The sequence below is a fragment of the Myxine glutinosa genome, chromosome 3, assembly GCF_964187855.1.
Source record: "Myxine glutinosa chromosome 3, kmMyxGlut1.1, whole genome shotgun sequence".
Lineage (NCBI taxonomy): Eukaryota > Metazoa > Chordata > Myxini > Myxiniformes > Myxinidae > Myxine > Myxine glutinosa.
Window position 1 is genome coordinate 181,928,817 of NC_136263.1, and position 24,851 is coordinate 181,953,667.

The 24,851-nt window shown below is 43.8% G+C and overlaps 1 protein-coding gene across 8 annotated transcripts in view; it reads right to left on the reverse strand.

The window, feature by feature from the left end:
- Nucleotides 1-24,851, reverse strand: part of TSC2 (TSC complex subunit 2) — a 177,517-nt gene that overhangs the window by 16,884 nt on the left and 135,782 nt on the right. For 2 of the 8 annotated variants that reach the window (XM_078774794.1, XM_078774790.1), the window contains 8 exons: nt 15,435-15,596; nt 14,569-14,733; nt 8,677-8,780; nt 8,340-8,579; nt 8,023-8,244; nt 6,084-6,182; nt 3,828-3,970; nt 210-314 (listed from right to left, as the gene is read on the reverse strand). In XM_078774794.1, coding sequence (XP_078630920.1) covers nt 210-314; nt 3,828-3,970; nt 6,084-6,182; nt 8,023-8,244; nt 8,340-8,579; nt 8,677-8,780; nt 14,569-14,733; nt 15,435-15,596 — 1,240 coding nt within the window. Of the gene's footprint in view, nt 1-209; nt 315-3,827; nt 4,007-6,083; nt 6,183-8,022; nt 8,245-8,339; nt 8,580-8,676; nt 8,781-14,568; nt 14,734-15,434; nt 15,597-24,851 lie in introns of all 8 variants that reach the window. The other 6 variants (XM_078774792.1, XM_068109742.2, XM_078774796.1 and 3 more) reach the window with 3 other exon arrangements.

Below are 24,851 nucleotides of genomic sequence, written 5' to 3' on the forward strand. Positions count from 1 at the left end.
GAAAATCCCAGAAAGCGGTGGCATGGGAACGTCAATTAAGTCCAATCTCTCGAGTCCAAATTGCCTTCACATTACAATAACACGCATGCATCAAACATGGCGCCTGGCATGCAATTAACCGCCATGTAACCAAAGGCTTCGCACCACCTGCAACTTCAACACGTACACAGAGTTGGAAGAGGGCACATCTTCACACAAACAAAGCAAACCTGAGAGCGATCTCGTGAAGGGACTGGGCGTGGACTCTCCGTGCACATTCCTCCTTCCTCAGGCTGGATAAACTGATCCCCACCATGCAAAGAAGTCGACGAAGACTGCCAAAGAAGAAGATTTGTCATCTGATTGGATTATGCACCTGATGGTGGTGCAACAAACATCAAAATAAGGCAAACACAGCTTGTTTATATTTATTTTTTGGATGTCAGTAAAAAGGCAGCTGCAGGATTGTCAGAGACACATGGAAATAGTAAAATAAGCTCCGATCTTAACAGACAATGCGACATTTCCGTAATGGGAGAGAAATTTGTTGATCGAGATATGGCAATGCAAGGAAAACAAGAAAAAGCAATCAGAGATTGCACACGATCACCCAGACGTGCGTTTAGTGGTTTTTACGGCTTTTGTGTTAAAACAAATATGGCGGCCAAACCACGTGACTGACGACGTCATCATTATTTTTTTTCTCCACAAATTTATCCCGAGATAATGCTCAAGAAATTTCATCTTTATCAGAAGAAGTTTTGTACTTGTCGAATTATGACGTCATAATGGAGCCCGGATTCTATGAGCCCGGATTCTATGAGCCCGGATTCTATTAATTATGACGTCCTATGACATCATCAACATATGTTATTCCCCATGGAGAGTTAATTACAATGAGCCATGTCTCAATTTTGTCTATGTAGCGCTTTCGGAGATATAGAGGTGCAAAGTTTTTTGGTTTTTCCAAGATGGTGCTCGTACCACGTGCCCTATGACGTCATAATTATCACTAAAAAGTATACAGGAGGAGGTGAACCGATAGTAAAAAATTTCCTGTCGATCGGACAGATTCCTCAAAACAACAGGAAATGTCTCTCAATCTATATCTATATATCTATATCAATCTCTCAATCTATATCAATCGATAAAGTTTGCAGAGAAAATCATATTTATTCTGTGCGGGCAAACAGACAGACAAACAAACAAACGGACTCAAATCCAATACTTTCTCCTCTGGCAAGGGGAACAAGAAAGAATCGCAAAATGCAAAGCACATCCGCATCCGCTTTGTACTCGGACTAAACTTGATGAAAATACCAGATACGTGCAGTATATACAGTCACGCGAAAAAGTAAGTACACCCCATGTAAAGTTTTGACTTTTTCAACATATTTCAACATGAGCAATTTTTTTTTTTTTTTTGTATACAGAGTCGAGGCTCGTGAAAGAGCTAACATTTAAATAATAAATATCATGAAGCATTTACATTTTGTAGTCCATTGTATAATTTAAATAAACATAAATGCAAATTTCACATGTGGAAAAAGTAAGTACACCCCTGGCTCTCATAGGTGGTATTGCCCCTTTGGCAGTAACAACCTCAAGTAGGCGTTTCTTATAACTGTCTACCAGTCTCTGACATCGACTGGGAGAAATTTTTGCCCACTCCTCCATGCAGAATTCTTTCCGCTGTGCGATGTTTGAGGGGTTTCTTGCATGCACAGCTCGTTTCGTTCTCGTTTCAGCTCGTTTCAAATCCCCCCACAACATCTCGATGGGATTTATATCCGGGCTTTGACCTGGCCATTCCAGGACCCTCTATTTCTTTCTTTTCAGCCATTCCTTGGTGGATTTAATGTTTAGGGTCATTGTCATGTTGCAAGGTCCACCTTCGTTTGAGCTTCAACATTCCGACAGATGGCCTCACATTATCCTGAAGCACCCTCTGGTACAATGAAGAATTCATAGTGGATTCTATGATGGTGAGCTGCCCAGGCCCTGATGCTGCAAAGCTGCCCCAAACCATAATATTTCCACCACCATGCTTTACAGTTGGTATCAGGTTCTTGTGGTCAAATGCTGTCTTTGGTTTTCGCCAAACATGTCTCCTGGTATTGTGGCCAAATAGCTCTACCTTTGACTCATCTGTCCAGGGCACATTGTTCCAGAAGTGCTGGTCTTTGCCGAGGTGTTCATTGGCAAACTTTAGTCTTGCCCGGATGTTCTTTCTGGACAGAAAAAGTTTCCTCCTGGCACACCTCCCATGTAGTGCCTCTACATGCATGTAGCATGCATGCATGTAGCCTCTAAGCATGTAAGTGCATGTAGCGCTTGCGGGGAAAAATGGCCTCTAAAGGTGGTTATTTTTTTTTTTTATACACCTCCCATGTAGATCAAATTTGTGCAGCCTCTTTCTCATGGTAGACTCGTGCACTTTGACATCAACAGTGGCAAGAGTGACCTGTAGGTCCCGTGATGACATTCTGGGGTTCTCAGAAACTTCTTTCAGCATCTTGCGGTCTGCTCTCGGGCTGAACTTGCTGGGGCGGCCTGGCCTGAACAAGTTGGCAGTTGTTTGGAGTCTTCTCCACTTGTAGATGATCTTCCGGAGTCGAATGATTGATTTCAAATTGTTTGGAGATCTTTTTAAATCCCTTCCCAGAATCGTTGGAATCTATAACCTTCTTTCGGAAGGTCTCAGAGAGCTCTTTTGATCTAGGCATGGTGACGCTGCACACTTCAACAACAAATAGCAAACCAAACTAAATGTCTGAGGTTTAAATAAGACAGGTTCCTCCAACATCCTCTCTAACGATGTTCTAATCATTTACACCTGAGCTGGTGCACCTGATTCTAATTTTAGGTATTTGAAGTAGTGATAAATGTAGGGGTGTACTTACTTTTTCCACATGCGAAATTTGCATTTATGTTTATTTAAATTATACAATGGACTACAAAATGTAAATGTTTCATATTTGTGATATTATATCACCTTTATCTATCAATATTGTTGAAATGAAGATCAAATAGCTGTATGTTGAAATATGTTGAAAAAGTCAAAACTTTACATGGGGTGTACTTACTTCTTCACGTGACTGTACATATATGCACATTTTATTCATTTGTGTTATCCATATTCTCATAATAAAGGTTTGTTGAAGATTTGATGATAAAAGCTCAGAGCAAGAATGTTATGGCCTAGACAGACTCATTGAAGCTCATAAATGGAAGACACAATAAATGAACGTTAAATAAATAAACGGAAGATATTTTTTTTAAACGGGGTGTTTCTCGCTTGACGGGCTGTCCTTATACACCATAATCATTATCGTTATCGTTATCACTCTGCGGTTACCAAAGAAGCCTGGAAAACTTTTGATCGTTTTCCCTGCTGAGAAATAAACAGTTTACCGGGAGGATGGCCTCCATTTAATCTGATTGTCCCCAAGCAACCACATTCCCAGAACTCGTCTCCAAGGCGAAAAATACAACCCTGCGATATCGCGTTGGAAGAGCTGCGACGGGGCTAGTAAATATGGGCTATTTATAGTTACTATGACATTAACCTTTCACATTTTCAAGCAATTATTAAATATTTCCTCCATATTCTCATAATAAATGTTTGTTGAAAATTTGATGAGAAAAGCTCAAATGGTAAAAAAGTTACGAGACAGACAGACGCGATTGCAAAACCCCGTTTCCCGCAGTGAGGGGCTATGGGTAATAATACTCTGATTCATTAATTACTTAAAGTTGTGCAGTGGACCTCTTAATATAATGCAATTTTTTATGCTAAAGAAGGATTGTGGTGATTGCTAGGCCAATGAATGACCGGCAAGACATACTCTGCTGAGGTCAGTCAGGCTGTCCCTTGGTGACAGGGGAGGTGGCTCCGGGCTGGTGTTCTCAGAACAGAACTCCATGGCGGGCAAGAAGGCTGGAGTGTCACCAGTTTGTAGACCGGCAAATGTAGTTGCATCCTCCAGGTCTTGAACAAAGGGTGAGAAATGGTCAGCCTTCGACTCTGCAGAGGACCCCACCCAGAGAACAAGGTTGAAAATTGGCAACCCCTTTCAACGCCACCTTGGATATTTTTTCTGTACAATACTACCGATCATCAAGGATCCATGCTGAAGGGCAAAAGTACCAAGTAGCTTAAGTCACACAACCACGGAATAAGCAATCTCGATAAAGATTCCTCAAAACAACAGGAAATGTCTCTCAATCTATATTATAGGGTGATCCAAAGAAGTGGGCCCTGGGAAAAGTTGAATAACTTTAATATTATCCAATCAAGAACCACCTTTAGAGGCCATTTTTCCCCATAGAGCAGGGGTTGGCCTTTTTTTTTTTGGGAACCATGGTCCCCTTTTTGAAGCAATGTTTTACGGTCGGATACCCTTCCTGCCGCCAAAGCCTGTTAGTCGCCTCTTGCCACACACAGGGAATTACCAGTGAACTGGTACTCAATTTGCCAACCTCGGAAGGATGACAGGCTGAGTCAACCCCCCTGGCGTTAATTCAACGATCGACAGGGATTCGAACCCAGGATCCTAGGATCCCAAGCCAGCACCATAACCGCTAAGCCAACACCAGGCTATTTATCCAATAAATTATTGTCCAATCTTATATATTATCCAATTATTATCCAATCAATCCAATTATCCAATAAATTTAATATTATCCAATCAAACAACAAAATTTGCAGATCATATTATTTCATATGCAGACTGTGGCTGCTGGTTGCATCATTGCTGGGAGTGCGGCTGTGCCGCTGATGCAGTGCCCCCCCGTTTTTTTTTTTTTGTACAGTAAGCTGGCACTCATTTTACCAACTTGGGAAGAATGACTGGCTGAGTCAACCCACCTGGTGTTATTTAACAGCACGACCGGGGCTCAAGCTTTAGATCCTAAGATCTTAGGCCAGCCAACACCAGGCTTGCAGATCATATTGCTCACTCATCATCAAAATATCACTGAAAATTTCAGTAGCCTACAAATATATTTGACAATTTTAAAATGAAATTACTGACGACGTCGATGTCTGATGATCTGCTACAAATGGGCACCATTTCTCTCAATGCAGAGGGCCGCACATCCAGCAAAGTTATTTATGACTTGCATACACTGATCTCAGAATTCTCCTCAAGATTTCTTTGCTGATGTTGAGCTCTTGACAGCGATGCCGAAGACATTTCTTGGGATTGTGGACGACTGAGTCAGCAATGGCAGAAATATTATGGGTGACCTTCCCGATTTTGGTTGGCCAGAGTGGTTTGGTGAATTCATATTCAGGATTGTGCCATGTTGTCTAAGCTTTTCACAAATCTTTGAATTTGAGACTGGCTGGGTGCTTTCCTTGTGGCAAAATGTGTGCAGAACAATTGCCTTGTCTGCAAGAATGAATTTGTCCGCAGATAGTCTTCTACAGGAAAGGACTTTTCTTCAGGTGTACATGACATGGTGTGTGAATGTCACATAATCAAGAAACTTGGCAGGTACACTATTGGGCAACTCAGTTTGGACCTCCTGAAAAATGGGAGACATTGAATGAAAACTGTGTAGGTTATTAAACTTTTACAAAGGTCCACATTTTTGGGTCACCCTGTATTAACGTAGAACAAATTGTCAAACGAGAAATATTCATGGGATTAAATCTCTGAGAATGGATGGGTACAGCGAGACCTCGTGTGCACAAATGTCGCTGTGGTACATGCATTGTAGTGTGCCAATCAACTGTGATGCGTACTTACTAAGCCCTGGTGGACAAGATCTGGAATCGGTGCCAGATTCAAGTCAGACCAACAAGGCACCCAATCATATGCATAAGCACACTTGTAAACGGCCTCGAAAGCTCGTCTTCATTGCCCGATTATTTCAAGATTCTTCATCCGACGTACCTTGAACTTTTTTTGATTGTGAAACCTCTAGTTCTTGGTTTTCAGCAAGTATTGGCACGTACAGATGTACACTTGGCCAATGACGGCCATTCAGCCAATCAGGGCCACCAAAAACTACTCAGCCAATCACGGCCGCCAAACCACTCAGCCAATCACAGGCTGCAGACAAAATCCTTTGACTCGGGTGGTTTAAGTGTGTACCTGCCCAGAAAATGCTCCTGTGAAATTTAGTCAGTCTTCCTTCGTTGAAGATAGGAGGAGGAGAAGGAGGTGGCGAAGGGGCTTCAAAAACAGGCTCGGCTAAAACCAATGACAAGGAGAAATGTTACTGGTTATGAAGAACCAGGAGATGCCAACGGTTGACATTTGTAAAGGTCATCAATAAAAAAAGAAAAAGAAAACAAAAACAGGCTAATGGATTGAAATCCTGGCACACCATCCCAATGTCCCTTTAATTAAAAAAAAAAAACTTTATTTATTAATTGTTTCAGCACTTTTTTTCCAAATGCATTTACATGCTGGAGAGGTTTACTTTGATTGCACTCCGAAATATCTTGCCGTTAAAACTGCTGGTTGAACACGAATAGAGGAACACAAAGGATGTGAAGACTGAACAATAGTCAGACTTGAAGTAGACAGACTTGAAAATTGTTTTCGGTTGTCAGATTGTACTTAATATTCCACTGTTAACCACACCCATGTCGACCCCAGGCCAATTGTGCTGCCACGGGCCCACCCCACGATGCTGATTGGCAAACGCAGTTCCACCCATCCCTCTTGGCCTTTCATTGCGACACACACACACAAACACACACACACACACACACACACACACACACACACACACACACACACACACACACACACACACACACACACACACACACACACGAGTCGGAGTCGGAGTCGGAGTCACATTCTTTCATGATGAGGGGGAATACTTTCTGGCTCCCCCTCGTTTCCACAGCTGTGGTTGCACCACTTTTATCCCAGCAATTGCACTCTCGCTGTGGAAGTAAATGCCAGAGTGATGCCACAGTCTCAGATTTTGCTTTCACAGTAATATGGGAATACAGAATGGAGTCCCTTGAACAAAGTAATGATGCCACCACTAAATTTCACTTAGACATTCATTTTGTCGGTGTATGTAGAGTGGATTACCAGATAAATTATACCAAGGAAATAAATACTTGAAACGTAGGTAAACTACGTAATCAGTCAACGTGAATTGAATACTGAAGTTTTTTTGTAAGCAACGCAGGGACACACACGACCAATTCCAAATCTTGGAAAAACATGACAGAATGGCCAAGAGGTACGTACACAGGCTGTCCAGCCTGGGTTCACATCTCACCTTACTGTAAACGGTCATCCTGGTGTTTTACAGGCAGGGTGATTCAATGTGCGTCCCGTCGCTCAGATGGAAGTTAAACTGGCGTCCCATCTGTCAGCATTAGGTGGTGGACATTAAATATCCTGCGGTGTTCCTTCATGAAGAGTAGGCAAGCTATCACTGGCAACGTGAACAAATTCCAAGCTCATTCCCCAACTACAGAGTCGAAGGTCAGGCCTGGCCAGCCAGTTCATGAAAGACTTGGGCTAAAAATTTCCTGTAGCCAACCCCACAAGAATGTGGAAATAATTGTGGCCGTAAAAAAGAAAGAAGAAGAAGAAGAAGACGAAGAAGAAGCACAAAGCTGCAATAGCATGTGGAAGTGTGGTTTTATGTTGGACTTGTAAATGTTCATGATTGATGAAGTTATCTGCTTCAAAGCACCAATTAGACCTGTAACTAATGACAGCAGCCTGTTCTGCGTTGACGAGCTGCTCATTTTTGAATGAAAGAAGAACCTGAGAGGCTCCTTCATTAGTGGAAGAGCAATAAAGAGACTTGCAGTGATTAAATACCACAAAACGAGTCAGGTGCTATCCAAAATAAAATTCAAAATTTGGCACAAAACAAAGCAAACAAAATTTCAGGCGCTATGCAGAACATCGCTTGCTCAGAAATAAATAAATAAACAAACAAGTAAATATAATTTAAAAAATAAATCTCGGAGTAGTAAGTTGGAAGAAAACATTAACAACATTGAACAATTATTTCATAAAATTGTTTCAAAATAATTCAGTACAAACTCACCAGCAATAGTACCTCTCTGTAGTACCGCAGATCTCGGCCTCCACCGACAACAGGGGGCAACATCCCTTACCATGGCCTTTCCTGCAGGCAGCCCTGAATTCAGGCTAGAATCCTCGTTGATGTGCAGCAGAGCAGTAGACAGGTCATGGAGTGGCAATGGCGCAAGATCATCAACAAATGGGCTTGGAAAGTTTTGCAACCTCATCATCCAGCTTGTGTTTCCTGCAAGCGCATCACAAGGTCAACTCAGACAAATGGAATGCAGTAATGACTCTCTCAAACTCAATCTCTTTCCTAAATAAAGTTCCATGACTGACCAGTGGGCCTGCGGATTAGAACTTCGGCCCAGCCCTGAGTAAGATATGGGGCGTAGTCTGTTATGAGAGCCTGGTTCTTGGGAGCGCAGTAAGTTCCAGGAGATGCCTTGAGATCTTTGGTTGGATGCATTACATTGGGAACATCTTCTGTGTTCGGTATTGTTGATGAACTGCTGGTCTCCAGAAATGGCACCAGAGGGCGGAGTGTATTGTCATTGTTGGCTCGTAGGGCGTTACCACCTTCAAGGATCAAAGAACAATGGGAGAAATTAGAGGGGGGGACTGCAAAAGGTAGATTACACAGGCGTTACTGGCTCATTTGTCAAAATTGTCTTACCAGAAACTGACCGCTGACGCACGCGCTCCGCTCGAGCCAACTGCTGCCCACTCTGGCTCTCCAACTTTCCTGGTGCTTCCTGGCTTCCTCGATTTGGCAAAGTGCTGAAAGACCAATGGGCATTACCAGATTCACCGAATAATGTGGTACAACTTTGAAATTGCATTCACATATCATCCTGATATACAGTGCATTCAGAAAGTATTCAGACCCCTTCAATTTTTTCACATTTTGTTATGTTGCAGCCTTATACTGAAATCGTATAAATTCATTTTTTCCCCTCATCAATCTACACTCAATACCCCATAATGACAAAGAGAAAACAGGATTTTAGAAAGTTTTGCAAATTTATTAAAAAGAAAAAACTGAAATATCACATTGACATAAGTATTCAATATTGACATAAATAGTTGGTTTGGCCGTTATGTGCGCCCGAGCCCATAACAGTCAGAATTCTCCAAACACAAGTGAAGCCGTGGAATCAAAAGTTTCAACAGACCTCGACTCGTCTTTTATACCGACAACACTGAAATCTCCAATGAACAGTTCAGATTTTGCTCAGGACATTCAACCTTGGACATGGTTGTGCTTTTGGCAACAACGTACAGTCACGTGAAAAAGTAAGTACACCCCATGTAAAGTTTTGACTTTTTCAACATATTTCAACATACAGCTATTTGATCTTCATTTCAACAATATTGACAGATAAAGGTGATATAATATAACAAATATCGTGAAACATTTACATTTTGTAGTCCATTGTATAATTTAAATAAACATAAATGCAAATTTTGCATGTGGAAAAAGTAAGTACACCCCATGAAATGTTTTTTAAATCTTTTTAACATATGTGGACATATCAATATTTGATCTTCATTTAAACAGTATCTAAAGATAAAAGTGATCTAATCGAACAAAAAACAATGACAAATTGACTTTGCAATAATTTATTCAACAAAAAATTAACAGAGATGCCATTTCCTTCTGTGGAAAAAGTAAGTACACCCTTGACTCGAATAGGTGGTATTGCCCCCTCTGGCAGAAACAACCTCAAGTAGGCGTTTCTTATAACTGTCTACCAGTCTCTGACATCGACTGAGAGAAATTTGATCCACTCCGCCATGCAGAATTCTTTCAGCTGTGCGATGTTTGAGGGGTTTCTTGCATGCACAGCTCGTTTCAAATCCCCCCACAACATCTCAATGGGATTTAGATCCGGGCTTTGACTTGGCCATTCCAGAACCTTTCATTTCTTTCTTTTCAGCCATTCCTTGGTGGATTTACTGGTATGTTTAGGGTCATTGTCATGTTGCAAGGTCCACCTTCGGTTGAGCTTCAACTTTCCGACAGATGGCCTCAAGCACCCTCTGGTACCATGAAGAATTCATAGTTGATTCTATGATGGTGAGCTGCCCAGGCCCTGATGCAGCAAAGCTGCCCCAAACCATAATATTTCCACCACCATGCTTTACAGTTGGTATCAGGTTCTTGTGGTCAAATGCTGTCTTTGGTTTTCGCCAAACATGTCTTCTGGTACTGTGGCCAAATAGCTCTACCTTTGACTCATCTGTCCAGAGCACATTGTTCCAGAAGTGCTGGTTTTTGCCTAGGTCTGTGGTGCTTAACCTGGGTTTGACCGAACCCCAGGGGTTCAGTGAGCCAGTCTCAGGGGCTCGGCGGAGGTCCTCCGAAACGCATCGCAATTTTTATTTATTTAAAGTTTTGTATCAATTTTGAATCTTTGTGTAATTACGCTCATTATTAATATTATTTTGCTGTGTATGTTACGAACGAATGGAAATGTTATTTGTAATTGTATTCCCATCCCATACATGGTTTCTCTGGTCTGTGTTTAAGATAAGTTGTTTCACACTGACTTGCCCCAAACATCGAGTACATTCCCATACATTGAGTACCAGTTCACTGGTAATTCCCTGTTTGTCGTTAAAGGCGGCAAAAAGGGTTGGCGTCAGGAAGGGCATCCGGCCGTAAAACATTGCTTCAAAAAAGGGGTCCGAAAAAAACGACAACAACCACGGTTCCCGAAAAAGGCCAACCCCCGCTTTGCGGGGAAAAATGGCCTCTAAAGGTGGTTATTTATTATATTGTATACACTGACTGCAGTAAGTTGAATCAATGAGCAGCTTGTTAATTATTCTGTTGACGGTGCTTACTTGCTTACTTACTTACTGGATTTTGGACTTTGCAGGTGTTCAGAAATTCCAGTGAATAGCCTCGATTAGCTTGCCGTGTGCCGTGCGTCATTGGTCGCGCCTTACTTTGGAGTTACTGATTAATTGAAAAGTAAGTTGGAAATGTTTGTGGATGTGCAGGGCGGGTTCAGAGTTATATTAAAGTCAAAAGTGGATGGTGATTATAAAATATGATTGAATTACTCAGAAAATTAGGTGGAGGTGATACAACTCCTTTGGTCGCAATTCAAAACTAACAATTCGCAGTTTTCTCTGTGATATTATAATGGGATTTGAGGTGACATAGAGTTGAGTAGATAATAAATCCCGTCATCGTAACTATAAGTTATGTTTTCTTCGTTAAAATTTCTCAGTTTTCAGAGGGGTACTGATTATATTTAAGCATGTTCCTTTTTAAATTTTTGTCATATAATTATTTGCCCGAAATCAATTAAGATCAGTTTGTTACTTTTTTTTTTTTTTTTGCAGTATGTCGAGCAAAAAAAGGAAGTGGTCGGAGGATTACGTGCGGTACGGGTTCACGTGTTTGACGGAACGGGACGGAAGTCAGTGTCCTCAATGCATGCTTTGCAATGTCAAGTTGAGCAACTCCAGCCTAGCACCAGCAAAACTACGGGAACATTTCAAAAAACTGCACAGCGAGGGGCAGTACAAAGACGCAACACGCTGGATGAATTCAAATTGAAGAGAGTCCGATTCGACGCAAGTGCTACCTTGCCCACTCTCGGCTTCGTTCCAATTGACAAGCCGATCCTCACCACGTCGTATGAAGTTGCGTACCTGATCGCAAAGCAGGGCAAACCGTACACCGTTGGCGAGACACTCATCAAACCGGCCGTGTTGAAGATGGCCAACATCATGCTGGGAAAAGCTGCTGAAAACAAGTGTCTTTCGTTCCACTCTCAAATGACACCATCAGATGCAGAATCGACGACATGAGCGACGACATACTCGCCCAAGTAGTTGCAGATTTAGTCGCGAGCCAGACGAAATTCAGCCTTCAACTCGACGAGACCACCGACATTTCGAATTTGAGCCAGCCCATCTTATTTGTGCGTTATGTCAAAGGAGACGAGATCAAGGAAGACTTTCTGTTCTGCAAGCCTCTCACAACAACGACGAAGGCAGCTGACGTGAAGAAGCTTGTGGACGACTTTTTCAAAAGCAACGGCCTCTCGTGGAACATGGTGTCTGCAGTTCTGCTCGGACGGAGCTCCAGCCATGCTGGGATGCAACTCCGGTTTTGGAGCGCTGGTGAAGGCCGACGCACCACACATCATCGTCCCGCACTGCGTCCTGCACAGACACGCGCTGGCATCAAAAACCCTGCCTCCAAAACTGGCCAATGTTCTGAAAATCGTCGTTGAAACTGTGAATTACGTGTGAATCCATGCTCTGAATCATCGCATCTTCAAAGAGCTGTGCAATGAAATCGGCTCTGAATTCGAAGTCCTTCTCTACCACTCTAACGTTCGATGGTTATCACGAGGGAAGGTAGTGAGCCGTGTTTTTGCCTTGCGTGTAGAATTAGCCCTGTTTGAACACCAGCATTGCCATGCAACGCACTTCCAAGAGTCAGAGTTCATCCTCGCCTTGGCGTACTTGGCTGACATCTTCGACGCACTCGATCATCTCAATTGCCAGATGCAGGGCGGTGGAGTGAATGTCATCGAATCTGAAGAAAAGCTGAGCGCTTTCCGAAAGAAGTTACCGTTGTGGAGGCGGCGAACAGAGAACGACAACTTCGCAAACTTTTCGCTACTGGACGAGTGCGTGAGCGGGATCGAAGATGAGTCTGAAGTTGGAGGCACTGCTGTACCGGGGGAGCTGAAGCAAGCGATTGCCACGCACTTGGATGAGCTGGGAAAGTCATTCGACGGCTACTTCCCCGACCAAGAGCAATACCCAGCATGGGTGCGGCAGCTGTTTACTTTCGACATTGCAACGGCAGATGTCAATGACCAATACCTCGACAACCTCATCGAACTTCAGCAGAGCCAGACTCAACAACAACTCTTCAGCACAACAACGCTCTCAACGTTTTGGTGCCACCAAATGGAAGGGAATCCTCACATCGCTAAAATTGCCCTCGAGATCCTCACGCCATTCGTTACAACGTATCTCTGCGAGCATGCGTTTTCAAAACTGGTTGACATTAAAACAAAGAAAAGGAGCAGGCTTGCATGCGAAAATGATTTGAGGGTGGCCCTTGCCAAAACAAAACCACGCATTTCCCAAATCGCCTCCTGAAAAGAAGAACAGAAAACGCATCAAGATGCAATTCTTCTTCACTTTTTTTTTGTCAAATTTGAGGGGTTCCGCGAGTGTTCGGTGGGTTTAGTTAGGGTTTGGCGCCTTTAAAAAGGTTAAGAACCACTGGCCTAGGTGTTCATTGGCAAACTTTAGTCTTGCCCTGATGTTCTTTCTGGACAGCAAAGGTTTCCTCCTGGCACACCTCCCATGTAGATCAAATTTGTGCAGCTTCTTTCTAATGGTAGACTCGTGCACTTTGACAACAGTGGCAAGAGCTACCTGTAGGTCCCGTGATGACATTCTGGGGTTCTTAGAGACTTCTTTCAGCATCTTGCGGTCTGTTCTTGGGCTGAACTTGCTGGGCCGGCCTGGCCTGAACAAGTTGGCAGTTGTTTGGAATCTTCTCCACTTGTAGATGATCTTCCGGACAGTCGATTGGTTGATTTCAAATTGTTTGGAGATCTTTTTAAATCCCTTCCCAGACTCGTAGGCATCTATAACCTTCTTTCTGAAGGCCTCCGAGAGCTCTTTTGATCTAGGCATGGTGACGCCGCACACTTCAACAACAAAGAGCAAACCAAACTAAATGTCTGAGGTTTAAATAAGACAGGTTCTTCCAAGATCCTCTCTAACGATGTTCTAATCATTTGCACCTAAGCTGGTGCACCTAATTCTAATTTTAGGTATTTGAAGTAGTGATAAATGTCGGGGTGTACTTACTTTTTCCACATGCGAAATTTGCATTTATGTTTATTTAAATTATACAATGGACTAATAATGTAAATGTTTCATGATATTTGTTATATTATATCACCTTTATCTATCAATATTGTTGAAATGAGGATCAAATAGCTGTATGTTGAAATATGTTGAAAAAGTCAAAACTTTACATGGGGTGTACTTACTTTTTCATGTGACTGTACATACGCCCTCAACCCCAAACAATAGGTGAAGGCAATCTCCCAAGCATACGATTCCATATTGGACCAATCCGTCAGTTGATGATACCCGGGCCCCCATCAGGAATGGCTGTCAGATTTACTCTGTGCTTGAAAGCTTTGGCTGGCATACTCTCCCAAGCTCTACTTCAAGAGGCTGGTATCCCTCAAGTACCTCGTTTCCATGCACCACATGACCCGGGTTTCACTGTAGGCGAGAAAATCTGAGGAACTTTTCCTGGTTGCTGAGGTTTTCTTGCCGAAAATGAAATACTGTTCCGTATCAATTACATCAACAGACAAAGCCTAAAACGTGGATCTCCAAAGACTTAGTGCAATTATACATGTGTTAGTGCAATATAAGATGTGTGGGCTGGGGGACTGGGGTAGGAATAAGTTAAAAGAAAAGAGATGTGTGACTTTGATTATGCAGATTTGCTCTTGTCAAATGACCAACACATCAAATGCAAATGTCCATAAATGCACACCTCTGTACATCCTGTAAATTTTTGGAAATATTGCTGTCTTTCTTGTCCATGCAAAACAGGGCCTTGTTTCCACTGCCGGCACTCGTCGTGATGGTAATAAGCTTATTTCCCAACAACCAGGTAAGGCTTCGGCCTCCTTCCAACAGGAACTCTGCTGCTGGAGATCTGTCAAACACAGGAAGTGGACGAAACAGTAAAATAAAGCATGGTTTATAGGTGTGTGTGGGTCTGTGTGTGTATGTATGCATGTGTGTCAGGAAAAACAAACTCTGTGTATTTCTAAATTTTTCATCCACGTTGAGCGATTGATTGATGCTTGCTCTCAGTGGCTTCAACAAACAAGGAGATCAGATGTTATAAATTTCCAGCTCTAAATGTACATGAAGTCCATGTTGGTTAGTTGGTTGCTCTATTTTGAGCGTCGGTTCTGCCAAAGCAGTTTCTTACCGAGAGTTACAATCCTGGACGGGTCGCCACTCCCATGCAGAATACTCAGCTGAGGTTTCAGGAAATAGGAATTTAGCCAAGGTGTCAGTGATAGCTTGCCTACTCTTCACGAAGGATACCGTGGGATCTTTAACGTCCAGTCACTAAAACTAGCAGATGGGACACCCAGTTTAACGTCCATCCGATGGATGGCGCACACATTGATGCCCCATCCTGCCTGCAAAACACCAGGATGACAGTTGATAGCTGGGTCAAAATCTCAACCGAGGCAAGCGGCACACCTCTTCGCTGTCTTGCCAATTTACATTTTAAATTCAAAGGGAAATGTCTCAAAGGGAAATTCTCATTGCTCGCCTAAGCTCGCCTGCATTATCAAAATGGGGCTCAGCTGTGGCAGATATGCACAGAAATGGACAGACCTCCGTGGCACGGCAGAGACGTTCGAGAACACATAACGCGCCATCATGTCAAGGCAGGTTTCCGTTAGCTCCAGGTGAATGGTGCGTTGAGCATCATCAGGGGCCGGGGAGGGGTTTTCCTCGAGAGAACCTCCTTGCAGACTGCTCAAAGGTGGTTGGCCCCTGAAAAGGAGGAAATAACAGCTCATTACCTGAGGATGACGATGTCTCGGTGTGTCAGAAATGAAATGCAAGTTGGACATGAAGAAAACTAAATTATCGAGTGCACACAAATGAGGACACGGGTATACCAGGTTACTTGGAAGAAACCGGGGGTGTGTGGGCAGGTAGGTGGGCGGGGAATTGTATATACAATTAATGCCAAGATGGGAGAAGGAAGTGTGTCCTGGGGAGGAAGGCTGGGGGACTAGGAAGATGAGGAAAAGGTGTATAGAAAAGGGACAAGGGTGAAAAGCAGCATGGGGTGGGTGGGGTGAGGTAGGGGTGAAGAGAAAGGTTGAATGCACAAGATATACGAGGGTGGGTGCAGATTGGCTTCATGACAAGAATGTGGTGGAGAAATGAGGTAAACTTTTCAGGATGACAGGCTGAGTAAACGCACCTGGTGCTAAAACAGGGGCTAAAACCCAGAACCCAAGGACCTTACACCAGCCACCTTAACTGTTAAGCCAACACCTGGCTTTTTTATTTCAACTCCACACCCAAAATAATATACAGCATATTAGTTCTCACAGCACTTGCGAATATAATAGTAGTGCTTGCATCAGAGCATGCCATCCTTCATGGGATACGCCGGCTGTCCAAACTGCATGCAATTGCTCAACGTAAAATATTTCCAGTGTGCATTTCAAAGAGGTGTGCGGACTTAAAGTGCCACCTGAACAAAGTGTATGGTGTCGGCCGAGCGTGTCCTTGATGCCACCTTAGGTCTTTGACTGCTCTTAACATACAAGTATTACTGATATCTGATCATTTTTGACCAAAATTATGCAATTGTGGTTAGAGAAATAAAATCAAATACATGTGTATCCACTCACTGCGCATACACGCACACACACGTGCACGCGCACACACGCACGCACGCACACACCAGAACCAGGGCTGACAGGAGGGCCTAGAGATACACACACTCAGCTCTTAGGTGTCTTGCCTGGGTTTGAATCCCGACCCAGGTATAACCTGTCATCCCGGTGTTTCATATGAAGGGGGGTTAAATGTGTGTGCCATCCCTCAGATGGACGTTAATTAAACTGGGTGCTAAAACCCAGAATGTCTGCCGACATTAGTGGGTGGTGTTAAATATCGCACGGTGTCCATCAAAAACAGTCGGAGAGTTATCACCGGCACCCTGAATAAATTACAACGAATTAAAAATTCCTCCTTTAAGCTACATGGGGTACTGCATCGGTGGCACAGTCACACCCCCAGCAAGATATCAAGGCAAACTCTCAGCCACCTGCGGCATACAAAATAAGATTACATTACCGATCATGAGCAAAGGCCAAATTTTTATATATATATTTTTACGTGTGGCCTCTCTCTGTCTCATCCAACTTACAAAAACGAAACAAAGAAACCAGGTTAGTCTGCCGCACCACTATGTATAGTATATATATATATGTATATACAGACTTGGCATTTAATATGGAATATTTTTTTTTCCTTGACTTGGGTTTACTTTCTTAACTCAGTATATCAATCTGGTGAGTTTCTTTTACACTTTGGTGATTTATTTGTTAAAAGAACCATGTCACTGATTGTCTGTCGCAGCAAGAAGTCAACAACAGGATTATATCACAGGTGGCGTGGCAAAATGTACGGACAAGTGCATTTTATGATTTGCTTCACAGTCGGGTATACACGGGTTGTTGCGTTCTGTATTAGTGGAAAATAACTGCTGCACGTCTCCAAAAGTTATTGCCGCTTCTTCTGGAGATGATATGTCAACTCGACAATGCTGTTTGTCATGGAGTGGTGGCTTTACGAAATTACGGCATGAAACAGCGCGCTATTGCTCGGCAGTATGGCATCACTCAAGGTCAGGTGTCAAAGATCCTGAAACGAAATGCTCAGAGGGTTGTCCCTACTCCAATACCGAGGCCAGGACGTCCCCGCAGAACCACAAGGAGGGATGATCGCCAGCTGCACCGGTTAGTCCGCAATGGCCATAACAAGTCAGCTAATCGGCTTAGGGCTGAGTGGCAGCAACTGACAAATGTGCCTGTATCCAGAAGGCTAGTCAACCAACGACTGGTTCAAGCAGGCTATCGTGCCAGGCGTCCCCTGAGAAAGCCACGCCTGACCAGACAACACCGCCAGCGCCGATTGCAGTGGGCCAGAGAGCACCGTCAATGGCAGCCAGGACACTGGAATCACGTGATCTTCAGTGACGAGTCTAGATTTCTGGTCTATCGTCAAGTTGGCCACGTCCGAGTGCGCAGACAAGCGCATGAAGCGAAGCCTACAACAAAGATTGTATAGTGCCAAGAGTCCAAGCTGGAGGTGGTGGGGTGACCGTTTGGGCTGCTTTTCATGCAGGGGGCAAAACTGACCTGGTTGTTCTGAATGGAAACCTGAACCAGTTCAAGTACATGGCCATTCTGGAAGAAACATTGCTTCCATTTGCTCGTGCAGCCTTTCGAGGAAACTTTGTCTTCCAACATGACAATGCATGGCCTCATCGTGCTCGCATGATCCAACACTTTCTTGCTGACCGTGGTGTAGAGCATATGGAGTGGCCTGCCATGTCCCCGGATATGAATCCGATAGAGAACTTGTGGGCAGAATTGACGCGTCAAATCGACCACTTGGACCAGCAGCCGACCTCTGTGCGTGAATTGCAGCAGGCTATTGTCACTGCATGGCAAGCGATTCCTGTCCAAACCTTGGCAAATCTCGTGAACAGCATGCCTCAACATGTACGTGGTCTCCTGAATGCTCGTGAGGGTTACACGAAGTACTGAACTGTAATTTTACTGTCCGTAATCCCAGTCGTAATTTAACTTTTGTTTTTGTTGAAAAAAAAATTGGCTAATGTGCAAAATAAAGAGATACTTCTGGAAAACGTACAGAAGTTTATCACAGTACTGTCCCTGAATTGAGTTCGATATCAGTTTACATCACTTTCAAGGATCAATTTATTTGTTTCGAAATGTCAAATGTGGTTTTTGTTTCTTTTGAAGGTCACATTAACAAAATCTAGAATAATTTCAACATAATTCCAATGAACTTTTGGTTCTAAGACATCTTGAAAAGTAAGTTCACCCCCACAAAAAAAAAATTCCATATTAAATGCCAAGTCTGTATATATACTGAAACGCAAAAGAAACTTACCACCTTTGAAACCTTTAAATATCAACAATAACACTGCGTGTAGTAAATGTGTGAACTTATTTGTGGACAATAGTGTCCTCACTATCAGACAAAACGGTCACGGATGGTCACTTGAACCTCCAATGGTCACTTCATAGCACAGCTGTTGAACAGCCGTTTTGACTGTCAGTGATTAGCCAAGGGGTACGGGATGATTTTAATGAGCTGCACGTGATGTCTTGATATTGGCTTTAAAAAGGCCAGTGCAAAATGGGCATTTCAATCAACATGCCACGATTGTCAAGGGATCAACGGCAGCGTGTCCTGGGCATGCTGCAAGGCGGACTGAGCTACCGTGAGGTGGCACGTCGCCTTGGCTGTTCACACCAGACGATATCGGCCCTGGTGGACAGAGACACCCTCCACAACTCTGCAGATGACAGACCTCGATCAGGGAGGCCAAGAGTCACCACTGCAAGGCAGGACAGGCAGATGGTCCGAAGTCACCTGCGGGATCGATTCCGTCCAGCATCCCGCACTGCGGCAGAAACTCCGGGGCGTGCAAACCCACGGATCTCCAATGATACTGCACGAAGACGACTGCATGACTATGGTCCGACTGCCAGAAGACCATACAGAGGCCCCGTGATGACGGCTGCCCATCGCCGCAACCGACAGAGATGGTGCCAGCAGCATCAGCGGTGGACCTTGGCGCAGTGGAACGAGGTCGCCTTCAGCGATGAGTCAAGGTTCTGTGTGGACAGTCCTGATGGGCGTAAGCGTGACTGGAGAAGAACTGGCGAGCGATATGCCGATTGTTGCGTGCATCAAGCCAACAGGTGGGGTGGCCGTCTTCATGCAGTCCACTTGTCTTTTAGCAGTCGTCTTCGTGCAGTATCATTGGAGATCCGTGGGTTTGCACGCCCCGGAGTTTCTGCCGCAGTGCGGGATGCTGGACGGAATCGATCCCGCAGGTGACTTCGGACCATCTGCCTGTCCTGCCTTGCAGTGGTGACTCTTGGCCTCCCTGATCGAGGTCTGTCATCTGCAGAGTTGTGGAGGGTGTCTCTGTCCACCAGGGCCGATATCGTCTGGTGTGAACAGCCAAGGCGACGTGCCACCTCACGGTAGCTCAGTCCGCCTTGCAGCATGCCCAGGACACGCTGCCGTTGATCCCTTGACAATCGTGGCATGTTGATTGAAATGCCCATTTTGCACTGGCCTTTTTAAAGCCAATATCAAGACATCACGTGCAGCTCATTAAAATCATCCCGTACCCCTTGGCTAATCACTGACAGTCAAAACGGCTGTTCAACAGCTGTGCTATGAAGTGACCATTGAAGGTTCAAGTGACCATCCGTGACCGTTTTGTCTGATAGTGAGGACACTATTGTCCACAAATAAGTTCACACATTTACTACACGCAGTGTTATTGTTGATATTTAAAGGTTTCAAAGGTGGTAAGTTTCTTTTGCGTTTCAGTATATATACAGACTTGGCATTTAATATGGAATATATATTTTTTCTTGACGTGGGTTTACTTTCTTAACTCGGTATATCAATCTGGTGAGTTTCTTTTACACTTTGGTGATTTATTTGTTAAAAGAGCCATGTCACAGATTGTCTGTCGCAGCAAGAAGTCAACAACAGGATTATATCACAGGTGGCATGGCAAAATGTACGGACAGGTGCATTTGATGATTGGTTTCAGTCAGGTATACAAGGGTTGTTGCGTTCTGTATTAGTGTAAAACAACTGCTGCACGTCTCCAAAAGTTATTGCCGCTTCCTCTGGAGATGGTCCGTCAACTCGACAATGCTGTTTGCCATGGAGTGGTGGCTTTACGAAATTACGGCATGAAACAGCGTGCTATTGCTGTGCAGTATGGCATCACTCAAGGTCAGGTGTCAAAGATCCTGAAACGAAATGCTCAGAGGGGTGTCCCTACTCCAATACCGAGGCCAGGACGTCTCCGCAGAACCACAAGGAGGGATGATCGCCAGCTGAACCGGTTAGTCCGCAATGGCCGTACCAAGTCAGCTAATCGTCTTAGGGCTGAGTGGCAGCAACTGACAAATGTGCCTGTATCCAGAAGGCGAGTCAACCAAAGACTGGTTCAAGGAGGCTATCGTGCCAGGCATCCCCTGAGAAAGCCAGGCCTGACCAGACAACACCACCAGCGCCGATTGCAGTGGGCCAGAGAGCACCGTCAATGGCAGCCAAGACAATGGAAACACGTGATCTTCAGTGACGAGTCTAGATTTCTGGTCTATCGTCAAGATGGCCACGTCCGAGTGCGCAGACAAGTGCATGAAGCCTACAACAAAGATTGTATAGTTCCAAGAGTCCAAGCTGGAGGTGGTGGGGTGACAGTTTGGGCTGCTTTTCATGCAGGGGGCCAAACTGACCTGGTTGTTCTGAATGGAAACCTGAACCAGTTCAAGTACAGGGCCATTCTGGAAGAAACAATGCTTCCATTTGCTCGTGCAGCCTTTCAAGGAAACTTTGTCTTCCAAGATGACAATGCACGGCCTCATCGTGCTCGCATGATCCAACACTTTCTTGCTGACCGTGGTGTAGAGCATATGGAAAGGCCTGCCATGTCCCCGGATATGAATCCGATAGAGAACTTGTGGGCAGAATTAACGCGTCAAATCGACCACTTGGACCAGCAGCCGACCTCTGTGCATGAATTGCAGCAGGCTATTGTCACTGCATGGCAAGCGATTCCTGTCCAAACCTTGGCAAATCTCGTGAATAGCATGCCTCAACGTGTACGTGCTCTCCTGAATGCTCGTGAGGTTTACACGAAGTACTGAACTGTAATTTTACTGTCCGTAATCCCAGTCGTAATTTAACTTTTGTTTTTGTTGAAAAAAAAATTGGCTAATGTGCAAAATAAAGAGATACTTCTGGAAAACGTACAGAAGTTTAACACAGTACTGTCCATGAATTGAGTTCGATATCAGTTTACATCACTTTCAAGGATCAATTTATTTGTTTTGAAATGTCAAATGTGGTTTTTGTTTCTTTTAAAGGTCACATTAACAAATTCTAGAATAATTTCAACATAATTCCAATGAACGTTTGGTTCTAAGGCATCTTGAAAAGTAAGTTCACCCCCACAAAAAAAATATTCCATATTAAATGCCAAGTCTGTATATCCATATCCCAGCTGAAGGCTATAGATTTGTGAAAGAGGCTCAAAATCCAAATCACAATCGCAATTGCCCAATTTGCTTTCTGTTCCTTCCGATTCTTATGACACCTGAGAAACCTCAGCAGGAGATACAGTATTATGGATGCTCAGAGGGGTGTCCCAGATGGGGAAATGGCATCAAACACTCACCTGAATGGTACGATCTCACTCAATTGACCATTAATTGGAGAATTTTGTTTGCACGTTAAGATAAATTCTCCGTATTCACTTAACCCAAAGCTGTGTGTTCTTAAACTAAAAAAGAACCCGTGTTTCGACGAAAAAAATGTTTTTGTTAAAAAGGCAGGAGTTGCACAAATAAAGTTTCAAAACAACACCAGAAGAAAAGTGATGACTATCCCAAGAAGAAAATGTCGAGTAAAAATATCCACAGTCGAGATCCTTGAAGTAGCTTCTTTGTACTGAGTGTCAGGGTCGACACAAGGAAATATACAACCGAGTTGACTTTTCTTGAAGCAGAAATAAATAGCCATGCAAAGTAAGTAAATAAATAAGCATGCAGGAAATAAAATGATGAGAAGCATGGGTGAAAACAAAGTCTGGAGGACGGAGCAAAATCAACTTAGTACGGGAACCAAAAATCAAACTTTGACGAGACTTTACTTTACATGCAAAGCCTCGCTGGATTATATAGATTAGAGTACATCTTTATCAAAGTTGTAGATCAAATGTGTGGACTCACACACCGACTGACACACAGACCGATTACAAGAGCATCTCTTCAGGGACGAGTGAGGCATAAACGTGAGACAGCCAATCAGACTTGCAAAGGGGCAAGGCATAGGACTGGCTCCTGAAAAAAAAAAAAAATCGCTGTGGTAGTTTACTGAAGTTACATTTTCCGCTTAATCAAAATTAGGCTGTTTCCTACAAGGGTGAAATGTAAAGAGGATTTGATCATGATCAGATCTCTCAACTCCCAGGTTATGAGATTTCAGTTTTGTTTCCCTATCTTCATCCGCAGCTTGATGCCATGGAAACCAAGGCCTTCAAGATAATTGGAATCTCTTGCAATGAGTCGATGGGCCCATCACTTCACCATTGTCGACAGGTCGGTGGTCTCTCTGTCTTCTGTCGCCTTCTTTCTGGTCTTGCACCCTCTGCTCTTTCCATGCTTTGCCTCCCCTCTCTTCCCCCCAAAGTTTATGTTGGGTGCATACGGTCCACCATCAATCCCCTACTTGTGAAACTACCTAAATCCAGGATCACTGCTCACCTCCACTCATTTGTTCATCTTTTTTTCCTGCCTGTGGAAACAACTTCCACATTCGCTTCAATCTCATTATTCCCTCTATTATACCCTCAAGATAGCTGTTCAGTACCATCTCAGATCATCCCCAAGCCAAAAGCATGACCTTTTCTACTCTCGTTAAGCTCCTTCCCCTTCCCAATCCCTCCTCCTATCAAAATTCACAGTCTTCCTCCTCACAGTTTCCTTCTGTATCCATCTTGTCCACCCCATGCATCCTCTCCTGCCCCCATGCCTTTCGCACAACCATTGTTTGTCCAATTCTGCCTTTATTTGGTCTTTCAACTCTGCTGTTGGTGTCCCCCTCTCTCTGCTGTTCCTTTTGGCCTGATACATCCTGATCCATTCAGTATATTAGTTCTTCCATGAGCCTCGACTCTGTATACAAAAAATATATCCTCATAGATACGTCTCAGGAGACAGCTGGCGATTTCAAGAATCGTCTTCCACACTGACAATCTCAGTTTATTTTACGCAACTAACCGTCACATCGGTTTGTTTTACTCACTGCATATCACAGTCTTATTTTATAGTGGAAAGTATAAAATGTGAAGCCATAATTCATCATGATGGTGGGGGGGGGGGGGGGGGGGGCAAAAAAAAAAAAAAAAAAAAAAAACGTTGATGAAGTCCCTTGACATCCATCAGCCTTTCGTACTATATTTATGGTTCCAGAGTCTATCACTGAGATCAGTATGGGACCATTCTTCTCTTCAACAGACTGACGAAAACATTTTGTTCTGCTCGGCTTTTAACAAGCGATGGAAATAAAAGGAACACAAAACAGGAAGTGACAGTCTGCCATATCCCCTAGCATGCTGTCTCCACTTGTGGCATTAAAGCGATGAGGTCTTCTCTCTAACCTTTGATAGATAATAATATCCGGCTCTCCATCACGGACGATCAGAATTGGAGTGACAAAGACGACAGCAGGTGGTTCTCAAAAATACCCTCAAAATCAGTAAGTCTGTGCCACTTTCATTCATCGTTGAAAACACAGGTGTGCTTCGCTGCAGCAGAGCAAGTCGGTTGACCAAGTATGTTCAGTAATTTCCTTCAATCAAGGGGCAGGATTGGAGGAAGATGCTCATCTAAGCTGCTCTAGCAAGTCCGCACGGGATTCTAAACAGGGTAGGGACGAAGGTGGCAAAAATGCAAATGGCGTCTTCTGTCATCGAGCCGGCAAGCTAGGAGCAACAATTCACATTTATTGACACATATGATGCAAGATAAATGCTCCAATGACGGTGAGGTGCTCCATTTGAAATATCTGCGTAATCGTATAATGTTTGTGCGATATATTTAGCTTTTTGATGCCGAGGGCCCGTAATAAAAATTTGGATTGGTGTCAAATCCAATGACCAATTGAAAATTCATAGCACAGTATTTCATCACGGTAGAACTATACCTCACATATAGAACACGTGCAGGGGTACCCGGCGCTGCCCGGTGCTGTTCTTATCCTGTTGGCATTTTGAAGAAATCAGATTTTGGTTATTTTCTACTTTTTGTGGGGGCCTAAATCACTTCCCCACACCCACTAAGAAATGGGGTCAGGAATCATTTAATATTACCTTTCACATAGTGACAAAGGCTTAGGCACGATGGAGCAACAACAACAACAGGCATTTTAAGG